Raw genomic sequence first — 25,737 nt, forward strand, 5'->3', positions numbered from 1 at the left:
GTTCTCAAAACAAGATACAAATGACTAACACACATGAAAAAATGTACAGCATGATGAATCAGGGAAATGCAAATTAAAACCACAATGAGATATCGCCTTACCCCTGCAAGAATGGCCTTATTAAAAAGTCAAAAAACAATAGATGTTGGCATGGAAGTGATGTAAAGGGAACACTTATACACTGCTGATGGGAATGCAAATTAATGCACCTTTATGGAAAAATGGTGTGATTTCTTAAAGAACTAAAAGTAGATCTACCATTTGATACAGCAATTCCACTACTGGGTGTCTATGCAAAGGAAAGGAAGTCATTATTTCAAAGACACCTGCACATGGATGTTTATTGCAGCACAGTTAACAATTGCGAAGATATGGAACTACCCTAAGTGGCCTCTGACCAATGAGTGGATAAAGAAAATGTGATATACGTACACCATGGAATAGTACTCAGTCATTAAAAAAAAGAATGAAATAATGTCTTTTGCAGCAATTTGGATGGAGCTGGAGGCCATTATTCTAAGTGAAGTAATTAAGGAATGAAAACTAAAAAATGTATATTCTCATTTATAAGTGGGAGCCAAGCTATGGGTACATGAAGGCATATGGAATGGTACAATGGACTTTGGAGACTCAGAAGGATGAGGGTAAGAGGGGAGTGAAGGATCAAAAACTAAATATTGAGTACAATGTACACTACTTGGCTGACAGGTTCACTAAAATCTGAGACTTTGCCACTATATTATTCATTCGTGTAACCAAAAACCAATTGTACCCTAAAAGTTATTGAAATTAAAAAAAAAAAAAACAGAACAGGAAATAAAGTTCATTCTAACAGAAAAAGGTAAAATTGAATTCTTTTCTCATGGCCTATACAAAAATTAAACCTACATGAATTAAGGACCTACTGGCAGTAACACTTTAAACTCTTAGTAGAAACCATGGAGTGAATATCTTTTAGACATAGGGATAGGAAAACAATTATTCAATAAGACACGAAAAATATTGACAATAAAAGATTGCTATATTTAATATTTTAAAATTAAGAATATCTTAAAAATTAAAAACCTTTTCAAAAAGTGTCAGAAATTACAAACTTGTTGAAGGTATTCACAATTCACGTTGTAAAAGGATTAAATCAAGAATATATAAAATACATCTTAAAAACCATATGGGTGCAAACAACCCAAAAGAAAACCTAGGCAACAGATATGAAAAGGCATTTTACAGAGGAAATAACATATCACCAATGAACAGAGGAAGAGATGTCCACATCACTGCTGATCAAGGAAATGCAAATGGAGACTGGAATGAAAAACAGTACATACACATTTTACATACATTCAATTGAAAAAATGTATGTTTAAGGTATCTGTCAAAATCAAATGTTGGAGAGGATACAGATTAGCAGGATTATTTTTGCAATGCTGATCAGAGTAAAAAGTAATGCAGCCATTTTAGGATAGTTTGGTATTACTTTATAAATTCAAAAGTCACATTCTCTTTGACTTAGCAATTCTATTCTTGGGTATATGTCCAAGAGAAACTGTGCTTGTACAAAACGTGAGAAGTACAAGAATAATTTATTAACATATCAAAATAGCAATAACCTGGAAATAACATATTCATATCAGGAGAATAAAGAAATAGCACATTATATAGCATATGAAATGAATTAAATACAGTGAAAGGCAATGATAGGATGAATCTTAGCAATATAATATTATGTGGAAAAGTAGGTCTCACAAGATTAATGCAGTAATACTTTTTTTTTTTTTTTTGAGGCGGAGTTTCACTCTTCTTACTCAGGCTGGAGTGCAATGGCGCAATCTCGGCTCACCACCACCTCCGCCTCCTGAGTTCAGGCAATTCTCCTGCCTCAGCCTCCTGAGTAGCTGGGATTACAGGCACGCGCCACCATGCCCATCTAATTTTTTGTATTTTTAGTAGAGACAGGGTTTCACCATGTTGACCGGGATGGTCTCGATCTCTTGACCTCGTGATCCACCCACCTCAGCCTCCCAAAGTGCTGGGATTACAGGCGTGAGCCACCGCGCCTGGCCACAGTAATGCTCTTAATATAAAATTAAAAACTAAGCATTCTTTTTAAGAAAGCCTGTGAAATAAATTAATCTCTATAAAAAGGCAAACACTGGACTGGAGTTAGTGCGATGGGTGTCCTTGGTGTAGTCAGGCAGGAGGATGGGATCAATGGTGGTCGTATTTAGTGATACGGCTTTCATACTTAGTTGTGGGTCCTGACTTTGCTTTAGGTGGTAGGTTCTGGGTGTGTTTTACATCATAAAAAATAATTAACTAATAAACTAAATAAGTGAGCTGTGCACAGATCAATAGAGACTGTCAAATCTAACAGAGGTCTCAGTAAAAAATAAGTAAAAATTTAAAAATATATCTTCTATTGCTTGAACCCAGGAGGCGGAGGTTGCGGTGAGCCAAGATCGCGCCATTGCACTTCAGCCTCGGTAACAAGAGTGAAACTCCGTCTCAAAAAAAAAAAAAAAAAAAAAAAAAAAAATATATATATATATATATATATATATCTTCTATTTATATCTTTGTTTGAAAATCATATCATAAAAATTATTACCTGGCACACTATTCATTGGAAATTAAAAGATACTTGGTTTTCAGTTTTAATGGGAGATCATTTAGAGCTGTAGGGTCTTCTCATTTAGAGAAGATAGCAGTTTACCAGATATGCAACCTTACAGCACACTTCCTGTAAATGTAAAGGAGGCTTATAATATCCACTTCATTGAAATTTTTTGTTTTCAAATTAACAGTATGATGCTGAGAAAGTACACAATAAATTTTGGTAACTTAAACATAGGTAACTTGGAGTATCCATATACCAGAACACACTATTTAATTCTCACAATCCTATTTCTTAACTTTGGTTTATGTGCCCCCATGTATTTTCGTCATACAAATCAAGAAATGCTACTATTAATGTTAGTGTCTTTGCATGTTTGGATGACTGAAAAAAAATGGTGAGTGACCAATAATATTTTTCATATACATATTTGCTAACTTATAGGAGTGATAGTCTCGGTAGACGTAGGAGTTTTGTGATAGTATCAGTAGATAATATAGGAGTTTTGTGCATTTCTGCTCTTAGACAGACAGAAGACTAAAGGCGAATGCACTAACAGATAATCTGAGAATGAATGTTCTTGTTGAGTAAATTAGTGTATCTTCAGAGTGCCACGGGGATAACACCCCTTTACGTATTTGCTAACCTTTATAGAAAGTGAGCAATGTTGATTGCTTTTGAATATTCTTCAATTATATTATTAATCCATTTAAATAGATCTTATAACTAACATCCTAAGGTGTACATTTTGTCTTATTTCTTTCTTTTCCCCCTCTTTTTACAGCCTTGTGAACAAGGACGCCGGATGAAGCGAATCCATGCTGTGGCTAACATCGGCACAGCACTCAAGTTTCTCGAAGGAAGAAAGGTAAGAGAGAAACAAAAACAAAACACTTAAGGAAAAAGGTATGGGCATACTTATGTTTTCAGTATTGGCTGTGGGGTCAAAACACTACATGTAATCTATACAGCATAGATATACAATATTATTGTATTATAAAATAATCTTAGATGTATGGAAAAGTTGCAAAAAAAAAAGGGATTTCATTTCTACCATTCATTTCAGCTTTTAGTGTTAAGAACTTACATAACCATAGTACAATTATCAAAGTAAGGAAATTAAAATCGGGATGATAGTATTAACTAAAGCATAGATACTAGTCCAAGTTCATTAATGCTCCCTCTATTGTCTGTGTCTGACCGAGGATCCACTCTAGTATCACACCTTGCATTTAGTTGTGTCTTCCATTCTATGACAGGTCTTCATTCTTTCCTTGTCTTTCATGACCTTGACACTTTTGATAACTGCTGGTCAGTTATTTTGCATAATGTCTCTCAATTTCATTTTGTATGATGTTTTCTCATGATTAGGTTGAGTTTATACATTTTTGGGAAAAATCCCAAAGAAGCATTGTTATATTCTTCTCAGTGCATCATATTAGTAAATATAGGATGCTGATATGTCTTATTACTGGTGACCTTAACTTTGAATACTTGGTAATGTGGTGTCTGCCATGTTTTCCTATGGTAGTCACTGTTTTTCCCTTTACAGTTGGGAAAGAACTTGGAAGAGATTATTGAGACTATGCTAATTTTCTGCTTTTCCTCAAACTTTTGCTCACTGATTTTAGCATTCGTTGCCTTCAATAATTATTTCGATACTGCTTGTCTAATGGTGATTTTTTATTTTCCTCATTCCTTCTATATTTATTAATTGAAATTGTTCTGTAAGAAAAAGATGTCCTCCCCCACAATTTACTTATTTATTCAATTCTTTATTTCAGTATAGACACATGTTTATTTATTTTGTTCTATAGTTAAAATCCATCATTATAATAATTGTTATTACTTTGTAACTTAAATTGTTCTAGCTTTGACCACTAAGAGCTCCTTCAGGCTGGCTCCTGAACCTTTTTGACATAGACTCATAATTTTTCAAGCAGTTTTTTATTTTCTAAAACTATAAATATTCCAGGTTTATCTTATATTTTCCTTTCCCCAATCCTGGAGTCAACTGCTTCTCTAAAGAGGTTTTGTTTCTTTTAATGATGAATGGCATTTAGAAACCAAGATCTCAATGCCACATATCTCATTGTTGCTGGGGCATCATTGCTCCTAGCCCCTCTCAGCAAATAGATTAGAAAATGTGTATGTTTATTAACCCATATATATATATATATATACACACACACACACATACATGTATCTGTGCTCCTCTCTCTCTCTCTGTCTGTCTGTCTCTGTCTGTCTCTGTATGTGTGTGCATGTATATATACATATACATATGTAGCTTCTCGTGTGTGTCTGTATGTGTATAAAACATTAGTTCAAACTAATACCTCTGATTCGAGTTAAACACTGCAAGTTTTACTAGCCATATGTTCTTATTTGTTTCTGCTTTCTCTGATAATGAGAAGCCGTACTCTCATCTATAATATATTTACTTATTTTTTTCAACCCAGTGTAGTAGTCCATTCTCACATTGCTATAAAGAAATACCCAAGACTGGGCAATTTATAAAGAAATGAGGATTAATCAGCTCATGGTCCTGCAGGCTGCTCAGGAAGCATAGTTCTGGCATCAGTTTCTGGGGAGGCCTCAGGAAGCTTACAGTCATGGCAGAAGGTGAAGGAGGAGCAGGCACATCACAAGGCCAGAGCAGGGGCAAGAGAGCAAGTGGAGAGGTGCTGCACACTTTTACACAACCAGATCTTACAAGAACTCACTCACTATTGTGTAAAGAGTACCAAGATGGATAGTGCTAAACTATTCATAAGAAATCGGCCCTGATGATCCAATCACTTCTCACAGGGTTCACCTTTAACATTGGGGATCACATTTCAATATGAGATTTGAGTGGGGACATGTCTACAAACTGTATCACCTGGTATACATACCTGGTATGTCACTAACCCATGCCCTTGTGAGAAACAGATTTACAAACCAGAGAACAGGATTTGTGTATAGTTTTTTTGTGTCTTTAGCATTACAGTATCCAGTCAAAGTACCTTTGAAATGTACTTAGGTTAGTTCTATTCTTCCCATCCTCTTCAGTGGGATTATTCATCATTTGTCATAGAGATAGGCTTATTTGTTCTGTTTGTGTTCTATTTTGTGCCCCACCCCCATCCTGGTCGGTTTTATTATTTGTTTTGAAGTGTGGGACATCACTATGGTTTGAAGATAATGAACGTTATACTTAAAGAAGTCAAATCCCCGCCTCCAAATCCTACTACTCCATTCTCATTCCCTGCCTTTAACTGCTATTTCCTACCTTTAGGTAACCAGTCTCTCTAGTTTCTGACATGCATTTTGCATTTTTTCCACAAATAAGATGTGTTTTCCTATATCTCCTTCTTTATTACATGAAGGATAGCATACCATAGATGTACTTTACTTTTTTCACTTATCAGTATATCCTGGAAATCACCCCACATCAGTTCACAGTGATTTCTCTACTCATTTTTACAGTTATAGTGCCCCATTGCCTAGATGTGCCATAGTTTAGGCACATCTAGGCAATGGGGCCCTATAACTGAGTAGTTATTCAACTACTCTCTTATGAATGGGAATTGGGTTGTTTCTAGTATTTTTTAAACACAAACAATGATGCAGTTAATAATTATGTGTGTAAGTGCTTCCTTATAATTGGAGGTGTATCTTGTAGGTAAATTTCTAGAAGTGTGGTTGCTAAGTCAAAAGGTAAATGCACATGTAATTTTGGAAATATTGCCATATTTCCCTCCAAAAGGGTGGCGCCAATCCTCCTACATTTAGCCTTTTCTAATTTGTGGGAATTTAGGAAGTCTATGCTTGGTAATACCAAAACTAGTTTTATAAATGGAGAGCCAGATACTTCTGAAAAATAGACCCATTCAGTTATTTCCTTCTCAGTTTATATCCACTGAATTAATTCAATTACTCTACAAATGTATAATTGATGACTTTCTATAAGACAGAAACTCTAGAAAATACAAATTTAAAGAAAACTTAGGTCTAGCTTTTAAATAGTTTACATTATTGATAAGTTGGGAATGCAATGAATCAGTATACATTTCAGTCAGTTGTGCAAACTTCATGCCCAAGAAAGATTCCAGGCATTAGTATAGTGTGGAAAACCATTTTAGCTACTTACACAATATCAGGCAGTGTTTCCAGATCACACTAATCTCATTCTTATTGAAGGGTTTCTCTTCTATCTGCTGAATGAAGCCTTGTTAAACAGGATAGTTAGAGTTTTTCAGGACCAGGCACGGTGGCTCACACCTATAACATCAAAACTTTGGGAGGGCAGGCAGGTGAATGGCTTGAGCCCCAGAGTTTGAGACCAGCCTGGGCAACATGGTGAGACTTGTCTCTAAAAAATACAAAATAAAAATTAGCCAGATGTGGTGGCACATGCCTATGGTCCCAACTACTCGAGAGGTTGAGGAGGGAGGATGTCTTGAGCCTGGGAGGTTGGGGCTACAGTAAGCTGTGATTGCACCACTGCACTCCAGCCTGAGTGACAGAGCAAGACTCTGTCTCTAAAAGAAAGAAATAAATAAAAAATAAAGATAGAGATTTTCAGGTCACTCATTCTCCCATTTCAGCTGTATGATAACAGTCATACTTTATTCTGAGTTCTATTGATTGGCTGGAATGCAAAAGCAAAATTCCTCTTATTAACTTGTAAACCTCGGAGAAAACTTTAGCAGCGTAACCTATGAAAGGCATTGTTTATAAAAACTTGTTTTTTCAATGTCCATTTTCACAGAACAACCCAAAGTTATTTATTTATTTATTTTTTGAGACAGAGTTTCGCTCTTGTTACCCGGGCTGGAGTGCAATGGCGCGATCTCGGCTCACCTCAACCTCCGCCTCCTGGATTCAGGCAATTCTCCTGCCTCAGCCTCCCGAGTAGCTGGGACTACAGGCACGCGCCACCATGCCCAGCTAATTTTTTGTATTTTTAGTAGAGACGGGGTTTCACCATGTTGACCAGGATGGTCTCGATCTCTTGACCTCATGATCCACCCGCCTCGGCCTCCCAAAGTACTGGGATTATAGGCGTGAGCCACCGCACCTGGCCCCAAAGTTATCTTTTAAAAAAAGTTTAAATATATTTTCTAAGCTCAGAAAGTATTTTCTTGAGTATCAGAACAAAATGACAGAATTTCTTTTTTCCCCACAAATCTCTTAATCTTTTTAAAGTCACCCCCTCTCCACATCCCCCTGAAACATGGTTTTTGACCACACTCTCTTGCACTTCTGTATCCCATGGCCTCACAAAATGTTTGGCTGTGGGAAGTAATGAGTTTTTGAAGGTGTTTTGGTGCCCTCCCACTCATTATTTTAGCTTTCTTCTTTACAAGTTAAGACTTATGTCTCAATCATATTTTAGAAATTTGTCTTTGATCTTTGTACTGACTTTGTCTTCCATTTGGAATTTTTCTTTTGATAACAGAACATTTATTTAGTCCTTATATTCTTATTTAGCTTGACTTAAGGGATAACGAAAGTGTTTCTTATTTTACTGGGGAAACCGTAACAATGTCTTTAGCTTTTCTCTTATTTGCAGGGCTATTGAAAAAACATGTGTAAGAATCTGATAAGAAATGTGTAAATGTGACTCTGGTGAACAGATCTATCACCACTTTCCACAAGTTTCTTTCTCCAGTGAAGTGTCAGGTAGATCATTCAGAACAGTAAAGCAGGGAGCCAACCACTGACCACCACAGTGCAGTCAGGGACATAAATTCAGGTTCCTGTGAAGTCTGGAAAGGTGATGTGAAGGAATGCGGTGAGTTCCAGGCTAACTATGGTAACAGGAGAACTGAGTGGTCCTGCATCGTATCTGGAAGAGGGGAGCAGATAGTTCCAACTAGGGAAACCTCAGTGAACTATAAGAACCATGATCCCAGGTTTTCTAATTTATCAGGAAAAGCAAGTCATCTGGACTTTTATTAAAATGTGATTAATGTTTAAAATTCCTTTAAATTATGTATTAAATAAGGCAGGCAGTTGACTACTCACATTATTGTTGAGAATTAGGTCCTGATACCTCATTGTAGAAAGGAACTTACTGAGAATTTTTTGAAATTTATTTCCAAATAATTCAAACTTTTTTTTTTTGAGACAGTCTTGCTTTGTCACCCAGGCTGGAGTGCAGAGGCATAAACTCAGCTCACTGCAATCTCTACCTCCCAGGTTCAAGTGATTCTGCTGCCTCAGCCTTCTGAGTAGCAGGGACTACAGGCACACGCCACCAAGTCTAGCAATTTTTTGTATTTTTAGTAGCGACAGAGTTTCACCACGTTGGCCAGGCTGATCTGAAACTCTTGACTTCAAGCTATCTGCCCACTTAGGCCTCCCAAAGTGCTGGGATTACAGGCATGAGCCATTGCACCTGGCCTCAAATTTTTTTAAAAACATCTGTGGGCTGTGTATTAGTCCACTTTGGCTACCATAACAGAATATCACAGGCTGGGTGGCTTAAACTACAGAAACTGATTTTGTCACAGTTTTGGAGGCACAAAATCCAAGATCAAGGTGGCTCAGGGTTGTTTTCCGGGGAAGCTTCTCATCCTGGCTTGTAGAGAGTTCCCTTCTCTTTGCGTCCTTGCTTGACATTTTCTACATGTGAGTGTGGAGAGAAAGATCAGTCTTTTGTATCTCTCCGTCTTTTTTGGTATTCATTATTATTATTATTATTATATTTTAAGTTCTGGGATACATATGCAGAATGTGCAGGTTTGTTGCATAGGTATACACGTGCCATGGTGCTTTGCTGCATCCATCAACCTGTCATCTACATTAGATACTTCTCCTAAAGCTATCCCTCCCCTAGTCCCCCACTCCCTAACAGACCCCAGTGTGTGATGTTCCCCTCCCTGTGTCCATGTATTCTCACTGTTCAACTCCCATTTATGAATGAGAACATGAGGTATTTGGTTTTCTGTTCCTGTGTTAGTTTGCTGAGAATGATGGCTTCATCCAGGTCCCTGCAAAGAACATGAACTCATCATTTTTTAATGGCTGCATAGTATTCCATGGTGTATATGTGCCACATTTTCTTTATCCAGTCTATGATTGATGGGTATTTGGGTTGGTTCCAAGATTTTGCTATTGTGAATAATGCTTCAGTAAACATATGTGTGCATGTGTCTTTAGAGTAGAATGATAATCCTTTGGGTATATACCCAGTAATGGGATTGCTGGGTCAAATGGTGTTTCTGTTTCTAGATCCTTGAGGAATTGCCACAGCATCTTCCACAATGGTTGAACTAATTTACACCCCTACCAACAGTGTAAAAATGCTCCTATTTCTCCACATCTTCTCCAGCATCTGTTGTTTCCCGACTTTTTCATGATTGCCATTCTAACTGGCATGAGATGGTATCTCATTATGGTTTTGATTTTCATTTCTTTAATGACCAGGGATGATGAGCATTTTTTCATATGTTTGTTGGCTGCATAAACATCTTCTTTTGAGAAGTGTCTGTTCATATCCTTCACCCACTTTTTGATGGAGTTGTTTGTTTTTTTTCTTGTAAATTTGTTTAAGTTCCTTGTAGATTCTGGCTATTAGCCCTTTGTCAGATGGATAGATTGCAAAATTTTTCTCCCATTCTGTAGGTTGCCTGTTCACTCTGATGATAGTTTCTCTTCATCTTTTTTGAGAACACTAATCTCCTTGGGCCCAGCATGGTGGCTCACTCCTATAATCCCAGCACTATGGGAGGCCAAGGCCCCTGGATCACTTGAGGTCAGGAGTTCAAGAGCAGCCTGGCAAACATGGCAAAACCCCATCTCAACTAAAAATACAAAATTAGCCAGGTATGGTGGCACATGCCTGTAGTCCCAGCTACTCGGGAAGCTGAGGCAGGAGAATTGCTTGAACCTGGGAGGTATAGGTTGCAGTGAGCTGACTGCAACTCCCTCCTGGGTGACAAAGACTAGTCTCAAAAAAAAAAAAAAAAAATGGGGAGAATACAGATCTTATTGGATTAAGGCCCCATGCTTATGAACTCATTTAATTTCAGTTACCTCTTTAAAGACCCATTCTCCAAATACAGTCACATTAGGACTTATGTTTAAAAATGTAAATTTTGGAAGGATACAAATCATAATTTGTTCTCTATAAGCCTCTGTCCTATAAACTCAGACTTCTCCAGATTACATGGGCCAGTCACAACGGTCTAGTCCAGAATTCTCAAGTGCTAATGTGCATCAGAATCACCTGAAGCTTTGAATACACTTTCTGGAACCTCACTTCCTTAGTATCTGGTTTAATAGGTCCAAGGTAAAGTCTCAAATTCAATATTCCTAACAGGTTTCCAGGTGATGTGCTTGCTGCTACTCTGGGATTCACACTTTGAGAACCACTGGCTCAGCATCCTTCTGCTCTGGTTTTATCTGTCAATATGGCCCCATCTTCTTTCTGGCTTCTGGAAATTCTTCAATCTCTTTGGATGTCTCTCTATTGGCCATCCTACCCTCCTAGACTATTAAGAGTATAGTGTAAGTTCAATAGGATTTTGCAAGAGATAAGAGGTTAAATAAACTGACAAACCAACCTGTGCTCTCTAACTCATTGTGAGACACATATTAGGGCAGATAATCATGAAAAACATTTTTCTTTGCAAGTTAAGCAAAAGACCCTTTAGCTTCTGTAATAAATTGAATATATTAACAATGTACAATTGGAACTGAGTTGAGGTAGGATATTCAAATTATGTTCAATAGCATTTTTTAAAAAAATGATACCTAAGGAAAAGGAAGCAATCTGTCCTCTATGAAATGCATTAATCTCATGGTTATTAGGGTATATTATAAATTTTTGGTGTATGTATGTTAAAATGCATGTGGAGAAAATTCTGTAGAAGTGGTACAATGAAGCTTTCAAAATGATCCTAGAGCTCATAGTAGATTATTTCATAAAAAGTTAAAAAAATACTGATGCTCTTCATTTTCCACAAACATATTTTAAATGTCTTATACCGCTCGCTTCAAAACAAGTAGATATACAAGTTTATAATCTATGCCAGTTATCAATTTTTATTTTCTGTCATTGAACCTGATGAATGAACTTCACCAGTGAGACAAAAATCCCATAGGCATACCTCAAATCATTTACAATGATTTTTGTGCTAGCTTTTACTCCATCCCTGTGATGTAAAACAAGTAAATAACTTTCAAGAGTAAAGTATTTGTGAAATGATTTTGCATCTGACAAAAGTTTTTAAGTAAAAAATGTACAAATACCTGAGCTTTTTATTAATAACACACTTCATGAAATCTTGGCTGGGGATTATTGAGCTAGAGGTCTGAGGAGTACTTTACATTATTTTTCCTAATTTGTTTAGGAATCATAAAAAGAGTGTTTTTAATGGTAGACTAGAGAAATTGAATGAGATAGACTTAACCATGTAAGTCTATTTTGTTGGGACTTAGCAAATAACTTTGTAGTAGCTGGGAAAACATTAACATGAATAATTGGGGACAATTGTACATGGATTGATGTCTCTCCTGAATACTTTCTATGTTATTGCCCAAAAGCAGGGAACTGAATGCTAATAGACTCCATTTTGCTATTTCTTGCCTTTCCTTTGTTTTTCTTTAAAATGTATTACCACAGTTAGATTCTAAACTGACTACCTACCTCTTTATTCCCTTTGAACAAATAACGCTGATTTTGAAAGATGATTTATGTATATCTATTATCTTCTCCCTTTGTTTTTCATGTCAGTCCATGCACAGAGGATCACCGGTTAGTACAAAGTTTAGAATTCTTAACTCCTGATTTTTATAGGTAAAAGGGAACATAAGTTTCATGCTATTTGGTAACAAACTTCAAAGTAAGTGCATTTTCTTAAACTTCTCATTCCAATTTATTTTAAGCTCCAGTCAACCTCTAAGTATAAAGAATAACACATTTTTCTGTTTGGCATTTTTGTTGGTAATTCCCTGCATGTTATATTTTTTCAACTTTAAACAAAAGAAGTTTCTGAAATCCATTTTATAGTTTTTACTTTATACATCTAACAAATCCCCCCGAAATTTTCACTGAAACCATATGCTTGTTTGTTTCAATGCCTCACTCTACTTACTCCTGTGTACCATTACATAGGCATGATCAAATCTTATTGATGTCTACTAAAGGCCTAATTGTTACATAATTAAATGAGTTATCATGTTCCTGTACATTACTAGCACAATTTCTCTTTTTTTAAACAGATTAAATTAGTCAACATTAACTCTACTGATATAGCTGATGGGCGACCCTCAATAGTTCTTGGATTGATGTGGACCATTATTCTGTATTTCCAGGTATTGTGCTACAGTTCCTTTTTTAGTTGATGCAATGTCTCGGAGATAGATCATGGTTGACATTTTAATAATGATCTCATTTGTCATATATTTGGGGTTGATCCTTAACTTAGCAGAAATGTATCTTTCACACATACGTTGTTTCTTTGGTAGCAGAATTTCCTCTTTTCCCTTGAAAAGCTGTTGCACATGGAACCTTACACCCCAAAGAACTCCAGCAGAGGTGCCCAGTCTGAAAAGTGAGCATCTCACAGTGGAGATGAAATATTGGTGCAGAAGGAGCTCAGGAAAATTGTCTTTTTTCTTTGGAAGGGAGCAGTTCTAAGCTCCTTGTAGACATGAAGGGAAGAAACGAAGTTGCCATTCTATCCAGAATAATTGTTCTAACCATTAGGTTAGATTTTAATTGATTAATTCATTCAGGTAATCTACAAATATGTATTCTTGTGTGTAAGATACAGCTAGGGGAGCAATGGGAAGTGCAAAGAGGAGTAAGGTATCCATCATGCCCGTTGAGAGCTTGCATTTTGTCAGGGGTGTCAAAAGAGTTAACATAACTCATTTGTAGCTGGAAAAGTAAAATATCTGGGGAAATAACAACAAAGATAATGCTTATATTTCTGCTGGCTGTTAACTCATAAACAGATTGAAGAGTTGACCAGCAACCTGCCCCAGCTCCAGTCTTTGTCCAGCAGCGCATCCTCCGTGGACAGCTTAATTAGCTCTGAGACTCCCAGCCCTCCAAGTAAACGGAAGGTGACTACCAAGATCCAAGGGAATGCTAAGAAGGCTTTATTAAAGTGGGTTCAGTACACGGCTGGGAAGTAAGTATCAAGAGTTTGTCTAAATTTGAAACGGTTAAATAACTTGTTATGAATGTATTACCAGTTACACCTAATGATTGCAAAATGTGAAGAGACATTTGAATGAATGGCTTTGCTTTAGCACTTGTTTCACTCTTCCCTTGAATTGGGATATAAAAACAAATCACCACTAATACTCTAGAAAAATGCTCTTATAAAATAATTTTTTCTTCATTCATGTGATTGGGCCTAATTAATTAAACTGATTAATCCTAACTTTGATGAGTAGCATGAGGGCTAATTCTATTTAGGTCATTGTTTAGAGTTTCTGCTCCTATTAAATGATCTTTACACAAATAAATTCGAAGTTTAAACTTGGTTATCTCTTCATGAGGGATGTTTGTGTTCTATTTAAGAACAATATGAACTAAAGTACCCATTCTAAAACAATTATGTTTGTTTTTATGTTCTGAAATTTTCTAGCAATTTTATTTTTTAAAATTTTTCCCTTTGGTCTCATTTTTTTATCTAGAGTGTAGATTTTTTGTTAGCTCTAGCTTTATGAACTGAGAATTTGCATCTAGGTTTTAGCTTTCCTCTAAGCATAATAAATTTACATGTGTACACATTTATATGATAATAGTGGATAGAAAATGACTGCTCTCAGCCAGGCGCGGTGACTCACACATATAATCCCAGCACTTTGGGAGGCTGAGGTGAGCAGATTGCTTCAGTTCAGGAGTTTGAGACCAGCCTGGCCAATATGGTGAAACCCATCTCTACTAAAAATACAAAAATTAGCCGAGTGTGGTGGTGCACGCCTGTAATCCCAGCTACTCTGGAGACTGAGCCACTAGAATCGCTTGAACCTGGGAAGCAGAGGTTGCAGTGAGCCAAGATCAAGATTGCGCCATTGCACTCCAGCCTGGGCGGCAGAGCTAGACTCCCTCTCAAAAAAAAAAAAAAAAAAAAAGAGAAAAAGAAAGAAAAGAAGAAAAGGAAAAAGAGAAAAGAAAAGAAAATGAATGCTCTCGAAAAGTATTTTCTCATACCAATTTCAAGGGATTTTTCAGTTGATTATACAAGTATTTTGTGGTCTGATGTGGTCAGGGATAAGTCCCTTCATGTAGAGAGTATGCTTTTTTTAATTTTTCTAAACAACACGTAAAATTACTCACTTTTTATCTTGTATTGCATGCTTAAATCTAATCTGAATTTGATTCTCTATTTCTGGAAAATAGTTGTAAACAAGTACTTATAAAATATTGAGGTGCTAAACATAGGGAGTGCTATTTTTAAGGTGTTTGAAGTGCAAAAAGAAAAAGAGAAACAAAAAAGAAGTCATTAGTGTTACTAATTTATGTTGTTTGTTTAGCTTTTAAAGTGTGTTGCTAGTTTTTCTAATTTGGGGTATGTTTTCATTATTCAGTTTGTAGTCAAATATATTTCTGAAAAAAAAAGCTTTGTGGCTCTTTAGAATTTGTCATAGAAATGAAATAAAAAACCCTTTCCACATTGCTGGTACACTGTTTAATTGCATCCACAGGGGCATTGCTAATCTCTATTTCAACTTAACTGGGTAGGGAGAAGACTGGTGACTACATGCTGATGTGTTGTGATGCTATTGCAATTAAACTTTGTAATAATGTCAAGGTGATATTCCATGGTCCATTGCTTCACACAGCATTAAATTAACCAAAAACAAATTGATTTTATTTTAATAAAACTGTAGCTTCAAATTTAATGCTGTTGGAGTTATCCAGCATTTAATTTAGTTTCATGCATGCTATGTTGGGTTTCAAAGATGTGCAAGAGTCTGGTGACAGCTCAAAGTCATTGCTACAGCTTATATATTGGTAACATCAGTGGAAGTTTTACTTTTCTTATCTGGGCAAATGTCCAGAGTCCTGGACCTGAGGGTTCCCCACCCATGAACAATCAATAAGATCCTTTTCTTTTATAGCTGCGTAAATTGTAGAGGTTTGGGGAGATGACTTTTCTCTGCCATAGAAATTCTGTAATGAACATGTTTCCATTGTGCTACAAGACTGTTGACAATTTGTTCTAAAAACTTCTGTTTATACTATCCCAGTATGTACTTTTCAAGCAACTTATTATCAAACATGTGTAAAAGACTTTAGAATATATATCCATTTCCAGATATGAGTGATGTTATTCCTAAAGCCATTATCTATTATCTATCTATTATCCATTATCTGTGGGACTCTAGTCTAGAAGTTCATCACACTCATAAGATTCAAGATGGTGGGAAATGATAAAACACCCAGAGAACACTAGACTAGTTATCAGGATATATCCACTGTTTCATACAAAGTTTAAAAATATTTGAGAAATAAATTTAAAAAATGGTTTCAGTAATATAAGACAATTAAGCCCTCTAATTTTTAAAACTAATTTCATTCACTATCAATACATATTCTCAGAAATAAAGGCATTAAGTTATAGCATATCTTACATTTGCATACCTATTGCCACATGTATAAGAAAAACAATTATATTATCATACAAAAATTAGTAAGATAAAATAAATGAATGTATGTATATCCATAGTTATTCAGAGTAACTTGAAGTAAGTACATATAAGCGGTCAGAAATGCTTATACAATGGGCACCCTTCATCACTTCTTTAATTGGTGTGTCTAAGTTTTCTTTGGGTTTGTATCTAAAATTCTCAAATAAGAGGCTTGAACTAAAACTAAAACTTTGAAAGAATATTACCTACTACTTTAACTGATATAGTAGTAAACTGTGTGTGTGTATGTGCATATCAACATAAATTTTTTCAGTAAATATAGAAGAAAGAAAACATTCTGAAACATTTTTAATTTCAGTACAGTACATATTTAATTATTTCTAAATATATTTAGAAAAACAGTGTGTATTTCTCTTTGAAAACGTCTAAAACAATAAACAAGTTCAAGAAAATTAGAAAATAGCTAATTACATGGTATTAGCTAATTATTTACACTCCACTTAATTTTGTTAAAAACTAATTTGAGGTGGCTTAACAAGATAAAAAAAATTTTAAATGAGGAAATGTGGGCAAAGAAAAATAAAATGAAGCCAGAGATAGATTACAAATGAATAGATAAAAAGGACATACTGTTCAACCTGCATGGATGTCAGCTGTCTGCTGAAAACAATTATATCCATACTGCCAGAGACATAAGCTTGAAAATAACTAAGAGAAGATTCAAGATTACTTTACAATTGCTGGAGTCTCATAAAATTATTTTTAGGATATTTACTGATGAAACCAATGATCAGCTTCAATGATGCATAATATATCTTATGCAAAAAGTATACATTAGTAAAACATGTTTTAAAGTGAATGATAAGTTCTCTGTGGTAAAATTTAAGGATAGACCAGACATCATGGCTCACACCTATAATCCCAGCACTTTGGGAGGCTGAGGCCAGTGGATCACTTGAGGCCAGGAATTTGAGACCAGCCTGGCCAACTTGGTGAAACCCCGTCTCTACTAAAAATACAAAATTAGCCATGCGTGGTGGCACAACCTAAAATCCCAGCTACTCAGGAGGCTGAGGCACAAGAATTTCTTGAGCCTGGGAGGTGGAGGTTGCAGTGAGCCGAGATTGTGCCACTGCACTCAAGCTTAGGCAACAGAGAGAGTGAGACTCTGTCTCAATGGTAATAATGACAATAGACACAAATTATTTGTATTAATCAGCATACCAGTCAGGTTGTATTTTTTCATGAAAATTTTGAGATTCTAGTAAAAATTAATTGAATGATATTTTTGCTTTATTTAGAGACAACTATAAGGTTAATGAAACTAACTTTTAAAAAGACACTACCAGATGGCTTTATCCATTGAATGTTCCCCAATTCAGTGATCATATTTGCAGGCCCTCCACTTAATGAAGGGGGGCAGCTGATTCTCAAAACCATCTTTACGACTGTTTCTGGAACTGCCTTAATAATTGATAAGTTACATGTAGAAAAAAATATCATTCATTGTGAGGTTGCCTCACTTCTGTTTTCCAACAGCAAAATATGACTGCCAACTTGAATCAGTTTCTTAATAACTGGCTTTGAGTTAATCAAATCCACCACCAAAGAAAAAAGATTTACCACCAGGGAATTGCCCTCAAGGCAATTACAAAAAAGGAGTTTAAAAACAATTTTATTGATGGAGTAATTGGAATTATTGTTTGCATTTAGGTGGAATACAGGGTCCCTTGTGAACACTTTAAGAGATATAATTGCAATGTTTGCCTTTGTCTATTTATTATATTACATTTGAAAGTATTCAGCCACGTTATCTTAGTCTCTTATAACCTGTGTACCACACAGTGCTGCTTCCCACTAGAAATGTGTTAGATCTTTCTTCAGAAAATATACAGTGGTTAATTGCTGTTACTTTTGGCATCTTTATAATTTGTTTTCTCAAAATTTTTTTCAGACATTTTCCTCTAAATTAATTTTTCTTTATAAAATAAATGTTAAAAATGCTTTAAATTAACTGTCTTAGTTACTGAAAAATCCAACATAGAAATCTCTAAATATAGAAAGGGAATTTCTACATCTTATCTTGTTGTACAATTCATTGAAAAAATTTGTTTTCCTTAATTTTTCTCAAACACAATCAACTGATACAGCTCTCTGCATATTGTTGGTGAAAAGCATTGAATTTTGCATGAGACCTTGAAGAAGGTGCTTTTATCTATTCAGAATGTGACATCATTTTTTTTTTTTGTAACACAAAGACAGACTGGAATAGAAGTAAAGGATTTTGGGAAGAGTTGGAGAAGTGGGGTTGCCTTTCATTCGGTTATTCATGCCATTCGACCTGAACTGGTAGACTTGGAGAAAGTGAAAGGAAGATCCAACCGAGAAAATCTGGAGGATGCTTTCACTATTGCAGAAACAGAGCTGGGGATCCCAAGACTGCTAGATCCTGAAGGTAGGCGGAATATTCACTGACTGTTGTATACCTAAACACAGAGGGTTTGTATGTCACAAACCCAGAAATACACATGACTTCCAAGATTCTATTGGAGGCCAGAAAGCTGGAGAAAAGTGGGAAGAAATGGTATTTTCCTGCATCAATTTTCTTCTGGATAAATATCTACCATGATGTTTGGGGTAAAATATGATTCCGTTGCTCCAAACAGCACTTTGGCATTGGTGTTTCAGTCAGGTGAACTGGACTTAATATACTTAAGGGTGGAATGAAAGTTTTAGAAGTGTGTGTATGGAGGTAGGTGACAGGGTAATATAATTACTCTATATAATCTCAGAGGTCTGGAAGACATAGATTATTCATACTTACAAATGTTGTTAACCATGCAGTGATTTGGTGTCAATCAGCAAACTGCAAAAATGTTTGACTCATATTTGTCGTTTCAATCATTTGGCATGTTTTTTGGTAAGGCTGTGAATGCTAAGACTTTTTAGAAATGGAGTTAACTCTTTCAAGCCTTCAAAAGACAATTTAGATGCCTTTGATAAACTTTTATAAACAGTAGTTATGTTGAAACAAAAGTACCAAGGTGAAGTTTCCAAATGTCACGGATAATTTCTTATTTGGGTTGGCAATTATGGACATTTCTATTAATCAATGCAAAAATTTAAATACACAGCAAAAGCAAATTATTTTTCCCCTCTCTTCCCTACCCTTCCTGGCCTCTAGCAACCACCAATCTACTCTCTATCTTCGTGAGATCCACTGAAAATTATTTTTAATGATGGAATTTCAGACTGAACTTTCCTAGCTCTGAAACAAAGAGGATAGACTTGTGTTTCCAGGAGTAAGTTATAGAGACCCAGTTAGGTTTCCTCTGAGATGAAGGGCCCCATGGAGATTCCTTGCCATTTTAGGATTCTGTTTTGAATCGTACCCTGTCCCCACCCCTTACTTTCACTAGGATATCAAAGGGCTTTCTGCCTCCTTTCTGCATAAAAATAAATCAAGGGAAAAACACAAAGGATGTAACAGAGCTGATATTATTCCTAGAGTGGGATGAAAGGAGAATATAAATGATTCTTTCATATCCATTAGATCCCAAGATCTTAATATTTTCTTTGATGGTCAGAAACTGAGGTTGCCTAAATAGAAGGCTATCCTAGACATAAGACAGTCCTCTAATTTCTTAATAAGAACTTCCCCTTCAGAAAGTTACTTAGCCAAGTTGGATGTATAAGCTTTTAGGGATACAGATTAAATAGACCAATAGCTATTATAATAATTATTTTGTGTTTTACATATAGAGTTAACAGGATATACTATGTTAAATCATGTGTTAAATGTTGCTTTCCTTTCCACTTTCTTATTTCCTGAAAAAAAGTTTTGCACAACAGTTTGACTCATCACCTTTGAGTCATTTAACAAATTTTGGAATATATTATCTTTGCTTCCTTTTAAATGGTGTGAGTTGCAGCACTGTTAAACCCTACGTTGCAAGTCTCTAGAAATTATACCTCTAATTAAAAAGAACATTTACAAAAGATAAGATTAGTTTTATACTTTATTATGACAATTTGGTTTGCTTTTTGCTCTATAAATTGCTCTGCCAAGTATAATCATTTTTATTGCCTTTAAAATTGATATTTAAAGGATTTGTTTACATTATATTTTTTACTTATGCATTCTTACCTCCATGTATAATTACTAAATCTGTATAAATTTATTTGCCTGACTTTTGCCATTAGTATCGGATAAATATCTATAAGCTTCAAAATTACAGTAATTGAGATCTTCTCAGTTTCTCTCAAAGAGTGCTTGATTGCTCAAAGCACTGTAATTTGGAGAGAATGCTCCACAAAGATGAGGCTGCCTAGGAAATTGAATATAAGGCATCTCATGTTCTTCTAAAGCGAAATTTGTAGGGGCAGAGAGGAGGCTTGTTTCTATTCGGCCATATATAGTATATGAGCTGTCATTCACTGTCATACTTGCAAGCATTTCTGTACTACCCATTTATGCCGGTTCTAAAATTTACATTTTATTTGTGTTCTATTAACTAGACAGAATGTTTGAGTAACCATGCAGTATCTCAAATTTTTGAGGAATGAATGTTGAGATTATTTAAATGACATATATGCTATTTTCTTAAATGTTTGCTAAAATGTGTCATCTTTCTGAGTAATATAATTTCCATCATGTAATATCCAGACTAAATTTGGTTTACCCTCCTATCCTCCAAAATTCTAAATAGTACTTCTGTTTTCTCTCTACATTTAGTGTTTTTGGTATGAGAGCTAGATACCAAAGTTTGTATTATTAAAATCCAATGCATGCTAATTAATTTATTCACATTTCTCTTTTGTTTTTTCAGATGTTGATGTGGATAAACCAGATGAAAAGTCTATTATGACCTATGTCGCCCAGTTTCTGAAACATTATCCCGACATCCACAATGCGGGCACTGATGGGCAAGAGGATGATGTAGGTATTTGCTTTCTTCAAGTATTGCTAGTATACGCAGTGACAGTGACTCAGCTTTTTGAGTGTACTGTTCTCAAAAAGTTGAATTTGAATGCATTTTAATATGAGAGCAACTGATTTAAAAACAATATCACCAAGTGGGGCAATGATTAGAGGAAAAGGTTCTTTCTGGTTTGTATGTTGGATATGTTAGAGAAAGCATTGCTAATAATAAATGTAAGATATGTGATACTGATAAACTAAAATTGAGGAAAGATAGCAGCGTTAGGAACTGTATCTTAGTGATCTGAGAATTGAAGTAATTGTATTTCTGTCATAGCGTTTGCATATCTAGATTTTGAATCCCCTGGCTCTGGTTGATCTGATAAAATCTAATTTTGACTTGAATTTTATTATATCTATTGACAGCAAACATAAGGAAATAAGGCACAGTTTGCAAAAGTTCTAATTATTCACTGTGGTTAGATTTTTCCAGGCTTTAAATAATTTAAATAACATTAACATTTTTCATGCTGCTCAAATTATATATGTTAATTATAATAAATTTTTGAAATCAGGAAAAAAAGAAAAAGGAAATATTTTCTATATTTGACCTTCTAGAGAGAACCTATTTTAGAAAATAAATTAATATGTTGGTGTTAACTCCCAACATATTCATATGTATATGGCAGATACATAAAATATTTTAATAAAAACAGAATCATAGTATCCATACTATTTTATTATATTATTTTCTTCTTCCAGGAACATTATAAAGAATTCTGCAGGTCATCATATATATGTACATTAATTTATTACCCAATCTTAATGTTTTAATTTACAATTTGTGTTGTTATAAGCAATGCTTTTATGAACAATCTTGTAATAAAACATTGTTCTAAGATTCTCTTTCATTGAGATAGAAATTTGCTCTTTTGCTCAGGCTGGAGTGCAGTAGCGCAATCTTGGCTCACTGCAACCTCTGCCTCCCAGGTTCAAATACCTCTTCTGCCTCAGCCTGCCGAGTAGCTGGGATTTCAGGTGCACACCACCACGCCCAGCTAACTTTCTCTATTTCTAGCAGAGACTGGGTTTCACATGTTGGCCAGGTTGGTCTCAAACTCCTGACCTCAAGTGATCTGCCCGCCTCTGCCTTCCACATTGCTGGGATCACAGGCATCGGCCATCATGCCTGTCTAAGATTCTTCTTTAGGAGTGAAATGCCTAGGCTAAAGGGCATACAAAATTTTGATGCTTTTAAAAATGTTTATCAGATTGCCTTTGTAGAAAGTTCTCATTTCACACTCCAGTTAAGATACCAGACTGCCTGTTTTCCCATTCTTTAACAATAGATATGACCATTCTTCTAATATTTTTGAAGTAGTGTTATATTCTATTTTTAATTACATAGAGAGAGAGATTCACTGCTGAATTTTAAATTAACTAGAAGGTGCTTCTCCTCTTCCTTTCTCCTTTCCTCCTGAAAAAAAAATTTATTTTAAGGCAAAAGACATCCAGAAAAATAATAAATGGAATTTTCAAGATGTGTGAAAAACTGTCTTTCTGTCTTCATTGTTCGGGTCTCAACTGGAGTTTTCAGAGCAGTTTGAGATGACAATGAAAAGTAATAAGAAAAACCAAAAACTGTAAAATATGCTTTCTAAATAGACTTAGAAACATATCTAAAGAAGAAAAAGGCCAAGAAGCGTAACCAAAAGCTTACAAGTAGACATCGCTCCAATAGTTAGAAATCAGTGACTTCATAAAAGAAGAAGCAAAACGAGGTAACTGCTGTTTCCTAGGTTTCTTAGATGAAATTAATCTGGCATTTGATAGAAGTGTGTTAGCTTTTTAAAAACGGTAAGTTCAGTAAACCTCTTTTGCTCTTTGCCAGGATTGGGGCACAAACATTGGTCACCAGAATGACTTATCTATAGTTATTACTAGTAAAGTAATTGTTTCTAAAGACCACCACAAATGGCTAAAGCAAAGACTCCATGTGCAAATACTGGCATACATTGATGCAAATATTTTGGAGTTATCTGGGACTTGCTGGGTTTTGACAATATTGCTGTGTGAATAACAAACTCTATAAGAAAACACATTAGACTTACTTCATATAGCACTGAGAAAATCCATCCAAACTTCCATCTGGTTTTTATATGTGAAGTCCTTATATTACCCAGATGGATTTATATCTAATTCGGTGTCTGAGGTTTTACTGTTTTAAAGTCTCTGACATTACTCATCTCTCCAGATTAGTAAAACTTTGTGGCTGGAAGCATCTAAAAAAACAAAAGGAGATGCTTTACTTAATGCTCATGAGCAGGATTTTAATGTGAAAATCCTTAGGGATTTTAAACACACACTCTATTGATATAAGCTTTTTAATATACTTTACTAAAAAGGCTTTACTATTTTAAGAGGTTACTTTAATCATGTGGAAAATAAATTCTGGTCATTAAAAAAATTCCCTCTATCTCTTTCTTAAAAAGAGGATGCATATAGTTTCTTCTGGCTTATCTCAAAACTTATTTTTGATAAAAATATATTGGAAGCTTTGCCCTTTTTTTTAGTAGCATTTGTAATGTAGTGCATATAGTGCATAACATCTAAAACTGCTATTTTGAATATTTTGGGTTTTTTTGTTTTTTGACAAAGTCTTGCTCTGTCACCAGCTGGAGTGCAGCGGTGCAATCTTGGCTCACTGAAACCTCCGACTTCCTGGTTCAAGCAATTCTCCTGCCTCAGCCTCCCAAGTAGCTGAGATTACAGGCACGTGCCACCATGTGCAGCTAATTTTTGTATTTTTAGTAGAGACAGGTTTTCACCATGTTGACCAGAATGTTCTCTATCTCCTGATCTCGTGATCCACCTGCCTTGGCCTCCCAAAGTGTTGGGATTACAGGTGTGAGCCACCGCACCTGGCTTGTTTTGAATATTTTGAATGATTTAATTTTTTATTTTTTATGATGTAGGGCTTATATTTGTTTAACACAGTTACTGGTCACGTCACCTAATTCTGTCTAGTGAACCTTTAATACTTTGTAAACTATTCTTACTAGTTTTGAACCATCACCTCAAAGTACTCAGTATCTGTCACTCAGCTCTTACTCTCTTAATTCATTATTTAAAAAAATTCTTGGCATGAACATATCTATCAGACTTTCATTTTTGTGTGTATTTGATTTATATATCCCCTTTGTGATTTTATTTTAATTAAATATTTTATGGATACCATTTTAAATATGATTTTCTTACTGAAAATCGACATCACCATGGATTTTTTTTTTTTTACTTCATCCAGTAAAACTGATAAACTTTTCCACTTAAGATGTTTCTTGAATAATTAGCACTCAGCCATAAATAAATAAAATAGGTCTATTGGCTTATCTCATTCACCTTCTACACTTTAGTTTATTTTTTTACCCGTCCATTCTTCCATTGCAACAAATATTCCTGACTGCCCTGTGAAACACAACACAGGCTTAATTCTTATGAGGACAAAGAAACATGCATGCTGTGTATATTTATAGGGAAAATAATATGAGTCCATATACCTTCTCTTTAAATAGTTCACCTTCTAAAATATTTAATGCTATTTTGAGACATGTTTACAAAATATATAGCTACATATAACTATTTCAAGTTAAAATAAAAATGTTGTTTTCTAGAAAACTGTGTTGCCTTACTGGAGTTGAATATTTTTATGTTTTCAAAAGCTATGAAAATGCCTTAAAGTGATTATACCCTTGAAATGATTGCCTGTTTCTCTAAAGGCAGATGCCTCTCCATTGATTTTCTTCTTGTTTCATGAATAATTTTTGTCCCTATTTATTTTATGTTTCTATATATTATCTTTTCATATTGTTAGGAAATACTTCCAGGTTTCCCATCTTTTGCAAATTCTATACAAAACTTTAAGGTAAGATTTAAGTAATCTTGCACCGATGACGTCTTTCAAACATCCTGCATTCTGTAGCATTTTAGTCATTCAGTTGCATGTTTTTGTCTTTATGTGTACATTTCTTTTAATACTTTAATCACGGCATTTGCGTTTCCTTTCTAACAGAACAAATAACATACATATGTGCTGTCAAATGTTAGTGATAGTCTAAGCTACTCTCATGGACTTGCCCATTAATATTTAACTATAAAATGGTATCTATCAATTAATTTCTTTTTTATACTTCTTCATAACACTAATGAAAAGAAGGGTATACGATACCTACATTTGTTGTCTTTAAATGTGACACAGAAAATAAAAACAAAATAAAGATTTAGTTTTGTATCTTAAAATGTGAGCCGGGAATCAACGAAAAAGGTAAGTATTGGGTTAGCTTGTGGGTCTGAGTTTCCTCACTCTCTTCTGCTCAGTATTGGCTCTCGTGGTTTAGTAAAGTTCATGACATTTAGGAGGTGCTCAAAAGATGTTAGCAGAATGAATAGTTATGAATTCCTGTCCACATCCAAGTTATTTAATGCATGTCCCATATTTCAGCTTCTCCATTTTTCTTTATGTTCCATCTAAGCCTTGGGTTAAGGATCTATCAATACAATAGACTTTATAACAACATTGGAATAGAATAATCAAAAGTAA

At 35.1% G+C, this 25,737-nt stretch overlaps 1 protein-coding gene across 15 annotated transcripts in view; it reads left to right on the forward strand.

Annotated features, from left to right (window-relative positions):
• SYNE1 (spectrin repeat containing nuclear envelope protein 1) overlaps nucleotides 1–25,737 on the forward strand; it is a 521,352-nt gene that overhangs the window by 108,219 nt on the left and 387,396 nt on the right. For 12 of the 15 annotated variants that reach the window (XR_010336584.1, XM_064360559.1, XM_064360560.1 and 9 more), the window contains exons 5-11: nucleotides 3,396–3,479; nucleotides 12,342–12,362; nucleotides 12,830–12,922; nucleotides 13,568–13,746; nucleotides 18,478–18,674; nucleotides 21,049–21,158; nucleotides 25,012–25,062. Coding sequence is in view for 14 of the 15 variants with exons in the window: in XM_064360559.1 (XP_064216629.1) it covers nucleotides 3,396–3,479; nucleotides 12,342–12,362; nucleotides 12,830–12,922; nucleotides 13,568–13,746; nucleotides 18,478–18,674; nucleotides 21,049–21,158; nucleotides 25,012–25,062 (735 nt within the window). In the remaining variant the exon portion in view is untranslated. The remainder of the gene's footprint in view (nucleotides 1–3,395; nucleotides 3,480–12,341; nucleotides 12,363–12,829; nucleotides 12,923–13,567; nucleotides 13,747–18,477; nucleotides 18,675–21,048; nucleotides 21,159–25,011; nucleotides 25,063–25,737) is intronic. The other 3 variants (XM_064360549.1, XM_064360558.1, XM_064360551.1) reach the window with 2 other exon arrangements.

This window comes from Aotus nancymaae, unplaced genomic scaffold (genome assembly GCF_030222135.1).
Source record: "Aotus nancymaae isolate 86718 unplaced genomic scaffold, 86718_ANA_hifiasm-v0.15.2.pri h1tg000040l, whole genome shotgun sequence".
In the NCBI taxonomy this organism is placed as follows: Eukaryota; Metazoa; Chordata; class Mammalia; order Primates; family Aotidae; genus Aotus; species Aotus nancymaae.